At 33.3% G+C, this 6,000-nt stretch overlaps 1 protein-coding gene across 1 annotated transcript; it reads right to left on the bottom strand.

Moving 5' to 3' along the window:
- Window positions 1-2,474: 2,474 nt before the first annotated feature.
- Window positions 2,475-4,418, bottom strand: LOC129284565 (60S ribosomal protein L24). Its single transcript, XM_054920077.1, has 5 exons — window positions 4,340-4,418; window positions 3,510-3,585; window positions 3,320-3,421; window positions 2,936-3,084; window positions 2,475-2,829 (listed from the first exon to the last, which is right to left on the bottom strand). The coding sequence occupies exons 1-5, from the start codon at window positions 4,348-4,350 to the stop codon at window positions 2,673-2,675; spliced, it is 495 nt and encodes a 164-aa protein (XP_054776052.1). The 5' UTR covers window positions 4,351-4,418; the 3' UTR covers window positions 2,475-2,672.
- Between the last annotated feature and the right edge of the window lie 1,582 nt (window positions 4,419-6,000).

Raw genomic sequence — 6,000 nt, 5'->3', positions numbered from 1 at the left:
GTATAGGGTTTTTGGATTGTAACATCTCATTACCAAAATTATCATCTAAATTACCTAAACAACACTTATTTAATCTCAAATAACTCAAATAATTCGAACCCAATGGTTGGGTATCTCCAAAAGTGAACACACCACATTGCCTATTACTTGAACTATCTTAAAGAGAAGATTAAAAGGTGGGAGATGGATTATAAGTGTTATCTTGAGTTCGAAACTCCAAAACTCTAGCAATGCTCTTAAAAAATCACCCAAAACCTCTCACAAAATCAAATATGGCATTCTAGTGCACGAAAGAATGTTTAAATATTAAAAAACACTATTCACCATGGCTAAAAGTGCCACTGGCCACAGCCAACAATATCACTTCACTGATTCAACTTAGAAAATTCATCATCAATTCCACACATCTTTGAAAATTGCAAACTAAAACTCTATAAAATGCTTGAAATGTCTATTTTCTAATCAAAGAAGAATTACTCAAAAATATTACCATTTGTCCTTTGAAAATCTTTGATTAAAAGAACAACTCATTCTTACTTCTTACAAGCCCTCATTGATTATGAGTTGTTTTTCAGTGTATTTAAATACTCTTAAATTCTCTTAAAATATTAGTAACCTAATTAGATTGAAGAGTAAGAATTTGGGGAAGTGCTTGGCATGCCTGTTTTGAGGTTGGTAGATAAGGGATTGGCTAAACTTTTGCTCCTATTTTGTTGTTTTTGAGCGCTTTTTGCTTTTAAATTGTTTTTTCCTTTTCGGGTAGGTTGTATCTATAGGTTTTGAGTCTCTTCTTTGTCAGCTTCAACTATTAGTGTGTGTTTTAACTTCTTTTGGTGATTAATAAAATCTCTTTACTCCCAAGAATTAAAAAGAAAAAAAACACACACACACACACACTCCATGTTTAGTTCTTAAGTTCAAGCTAAATGGTGGAGAATGGAAAATGAATATCAAGTGTCCATCAATGTAGATGGATGGACAAGCTCCTTTTTTTTTTTTTTTTCAATATGACTGACACGTCAAATTCAATGGGAAATAACTTTTTTTAAAGATATTTTCTATACCATTGTGTGTGTATTGTAGTCTATTTCCAACTCATTTTATCACTGGTAATCACTTCTATCTATATTCCCATCCAGTATCAAGCAATTTTTTTTCTTGCGCTTCCTTCATAGGAAATATCCAACAATTTCAAAGATAAATCTAGATATGAACTCCAAAACGAATTCAATAAATCTAAACCTTCAACCAATAATGTTGAACCAAAAACCTCAACGAGTCTCAATTTTTATGATCTAACTAATTAAACCGACAGTTGAACTAGTAATACAATAATGAAATAAAAAAAGATTAATGAACGAATAGGATCCTAAACTCTTGTTCAAAATCACCCTGAATCCAAAACTCTTAAAATATGTAAAATAAAATTTAAACTTTTAAATAAATAACAAAATAAATCTTGACTGCTAACTTTTTTAACACTGTTACTGTTCATACGAGAACAATAATATTTATAGTTAAATTTATAAGAAAATAAACCCTGAATAGTACTTACATTGACAATAACAGTATTAAAAAGTTAGCGATTAAGGTTTATTTTACTATGAATTTAAAAGTTGAAAGTTTATTTGCATATTTTGAAAGTTTAAAATCCAGGATGATTTTCATGCAAAAGTTCAAGATACTATTCACTCATTAATCCAATAATAAATAATACTAATGTATATGTATAAGAAATATAATATGCACACATATATATATATATAAGAAGTAAATTTATGTCAAATCATTAATAGAATAACACATCATAACCATAACATCTTTTTAAATTTGATATAATAATATTATAATTTTATAAATAACACATCATTAATAGAATATGCATAAATATATATATATATTAATATTATAAATTATAATTTTCTAATTTATCACATATCACTGGACCTTGATTAAATTTGATATATATTCAAAAGTATATATATTTTCACCAATAACATCTTTTTTGGGGAGAAAAAAGTCTAATCATTTTATATATATGTGAAGAGTTCAAAAAGAAGTTGACTTTTAATAAAATTTAATTTTTGAGTTTCTATAATTAAAAAAAATGATATTGTTTAAAATCATCTAATTTTTTAAAAACTGTTTCAGTTCTCAATTTGAATATGCTTTCCAACTCGATAACAGCTAAACTCTAATTCATCCTGACTCAATCATAATAACAATTTTAATGCAAACCAAACTGTTAATAGTTTCGGTCGACAATCCAACCATCCTTTCTTTTGGGTTTTTAAAACAATGCTTTCAACTATGATTTAACCTCTCTTTGTGCATGCCGAATACTTTTAAAGGGGTTTTGGCAAATCGTCTGTTTCAACGAAAAGGGGCGTCTCACGTTCATGTCTCTGGCGAGAATCCATCAGAACGGTAGCCCCAAACCAAACATATCGATTATCCAAACGGGCAAGCAAGCCTAAAATAAGAACACAACCAATAACTGCTGAGAAAATGCATTCAAATTCAATTTGGTGCTCTAAACAGCAAAACAAAAGCTCAATATAACATATAAATCAAGTAAAATATAACTTATCAGAATAAGTCTCAAAGCCCCCTATCTAATTCTCAGCCAAAAATGGCCCCAAAAATAAAAATTAGGGTAAAGAAAACGTAACTCAGCGCTTCCCGCCACCTCCACCAAGTTTAGGACCTTTTGGGGCAGCGCCCTTGGGAACGTTTCCTTTGCCTTGTGCTTTTTGTGCCTTGGCCATCACCTCTGCCTTCTTTGCCTTCTTCTCATCTTTTGTTTTCTTGATCCTCTCCTTAATCTCACTGCATCGTACATTCGGATAATCAGATGATATATGGTAACATAACTCTGCTATCCAACATGAGATGCAATAAAAGAGTCTCAGAGAAGAGAGCCAGGAATACAGACCGGAGTGCAGCTTCTCTAGCAGCATCTCGAACCTCAGGTTTTTCAGTTCTTTTCTTCTGGATAACTTCCAGAGTTGCACCAACAATAGACCTAGAGTAAGGCTTTTTGGTGGCACGACGCCTTTTCTTCACAGCTTCTTGGGCAATGTCCTGCAGAGATCACATACATAAACAAGAATCATGCATTTGACCAATGAGAGATCACAGGCATTTCAAACAGTTCACTAGAATCTTGTTGATATGTGCTAATTCTAACTTCCCAGTGCAGCAAACATAAACCACAAGCCAAGGCTAATTTACAGAAAGTTTGTTTAAGCAGCGCCTTATAATGGATGGTATCAGTTAAGGTTGACTAAAACTATGGAAATTTTGATAGTAGCAATACCTTCTTGTGTTGCTTCCTGTACATGGCAGTCCAGGTGAGCTTCGAAGGTTTCAATCTGTTGTGGAAGTACCTCTTGCATTTTGAGTTGGCAAACAAGAAGACCTGATAAAAATATAAAACGAACCCATTTAGCGCTTAATAGATCATCATATGATATCCGTAAAAGGAAGGTTGATCCAATTAAAGTCACCTGAGAATCAGCTCGTACAAATCTAATGCCTTTTCCAGGGTAGATCTTGCCCCCACTGAATCGGCAGAGTTCAGTCCTGATATACGCATATCAAAAACCAGATTCCAGATTTGTCAAGAGGCAATTATTTGGGGAAAAAAAAATTAAAAAGAAGATTGTTTGTTTGTTGTTATGGTCCGAGAAAAATCAGACATGCTTGCAAAGAATTCCCAATTAGTCCAAGCCAAGGATGTCTCAAAAGCTAGCAACACAGGACTATTATTTTGTAACTATGTCGAATTAAGTTGTCACAGTATCAAGCCATTAGGTGTCTAATTTCAGCTTCAATAGGCCAATAATTTTGGTATAATGCAGGATAATCATATCAAACAAAATATTTTGGGGAACAGAGTATCCAGGAACCAGTACTTTCGAGGCATGAAAAGCAAATAATCCCGACAGAGCAATTCCTAATTATAAAATGGCACTAAAATCTCCGTCTAGAATCCCCGAAATCAGACAAGACTAGGAAAAGAAAAGAAACACATTCACTTTCATTCAATCTCATCGATACTTCATATGATTACAGAACCGTTAATTCTTAGATAAGAACATTACAAGTAGGTTTCGGAAAAGCAGGATGTTTATGCAGTAAAGAATAAAACCCATTGTTCCGCTATCGATAAAGGAACTGAGAAGCATGGATCTAAATGGGTTCTTCGGAAAGAGGCATCTCTTTTTTTTCAATAAAAGTTTCAGATTGATAGCCAAAAAATGTGTATTATGTATAGAGTATACACATACACCAGACGAGAGATTAAAGAAGAAACGAAAGAGAAAATATAACTTACTTCAGAACCATATCGGCTGCTGCAGCTGCTGCCTCGCTTCAAAATATCTGGTGTGAGAAACTTTAGAAGATGCGTGTTGCCGTAGGGTTCATAAGAAGCACACTTCAATTTTTTTATAAAATTACGAAATTAACATTGGGCTAACTGGGCTGGGTCAGTTAAAAAAGCAGGACAACGGGCATAGACGCTGTTGTTGAGAAGTTTTTACCCAAGAAAAGAAAGGAAGAGAAAGAATGGGTAGAAGATTTTCCCCCCCGCTCAAGGGGTACTCCCAGTATACTCTCAGTATTTTACATTTTTCTTTTTCTTTTTTCTTTTACCTGCTTCTTTTATTTTTAGTCTAATTTATCAATTATTAATTTTTAATATATGTGATAAGGAGGTAAAGGAAGCTCTTAAGAAAATGGTAAATGGTATAGCCAACGTACTTGATTGTATATCTATCGAAGCGTGAAAATGTTTAGATGAAGAAGGGGTGAGATGGTTAACTAAGTTATTTAATATGATCTTACAGTCCAAAAAAATGCCTGATGAGTGGAGGAGAAGTACAATAATTCCTATTTATAAAAATAAAGGAAATATTCAAAATTGTACTAACTATAGAGGAATTAAACTTATGAGCCACACAATGAAATTGTGGGAGAAAGTAATTGAGCACAGGTTGAGATTGGAGACAAGTATTTCTGAGAATCAGTTTGGTTTTATGCCAGGTAGATCAACTACAGAGGCGATTTATCTATTAAGGGGATTAATGAAAAAGTATCGTTGTAAAAATAAAGATTTACACATAATTTTTATTGATTTAGAAAAAGCTTATGACTGTATACCAAGAGAAGTGCTTTGGAAAGCGTTGGAAAAAAAGGGAGTACGGATTGCTTATATTAAAGCCATACAAGATATGTATGAGGGGGTAAAAACTAGTATAAGAACGCCTAGTGGTCAAACAAAGGATTTTCCTATAAAGATTGGACTACATGAGGGATCATCTCTGAGTCCTTATCTGTTCAACTTGATCTTAAATGTTTTGACGGAACATATTCAAGGGGAAATTCCCAAATGTATGCTCTTCGCAGATGATATAGTTCTTATAGCAGAGACAAGAGAAGAGGTTAATTGCAAACTTGAGTTATGGAAGAGGACATTGGAGTTGAAAGGTTTCCGTCTGAGTAGGAGTAAGACGGAATATTTATATTGTAAATTTGGTAAGAGACTATTGGACAATAATTTGGAAGTGAAATTGGGAGATCAAATTATACCTCAATTGGAAAAGTTTAGATATTTGGGAGCCATTATTCAAAATGATGGCGAAATCAGTGGAGATATTTCACATAGGATTCAAGTTGGGTGGTTTAATTGGAGAAAAGCTAAAGGAGTTATTTATGACCGTAAGATACCTAATAAACTTAAAGGAAAGTTTTATCGCACTACTATCAGACCGGCAATGTTATATAGTAGTGAATGCTGAGCTCTAACGGGACAGCAAGAGCATAAAGTTGGAGTAGCAGAGATAAGAATGTTACGATGGATGTGCGGACATACACGTAAAGATAAAATTTGAAATGAGCACGTACGCGAAAAAGTGAGGGTAGTACCTATTGAGGAAAAAATGGTAGAAAATCAGTTGAGATGGTTTGGGCATGTACAAAGAAGACCAAGGGAGG

Source organism: Prosopis cineraria, unplaced genomic scaffold, assembly GCF_029017545.1.
Source record: "Prosopis cineraria cultivar Desert tree isolate PC_DT_omini unplaced genomic scaffold, ASM2901754v1 PC10, whole genome shotgun sequence".
Classification (NCBI taxonomy): domain Eukaryota; kingdom Viridiplantae; phylum Streptophyta; class Magnoliopsida; order Fabales; family Fabaceae; genus Prosopis; species Prosopis cineraria.
The sequence above is the reverse complement of the archived record's forward strand: the minus strand, read 5'-3'. Positions and strand labels throughout refer to the sequence as shown.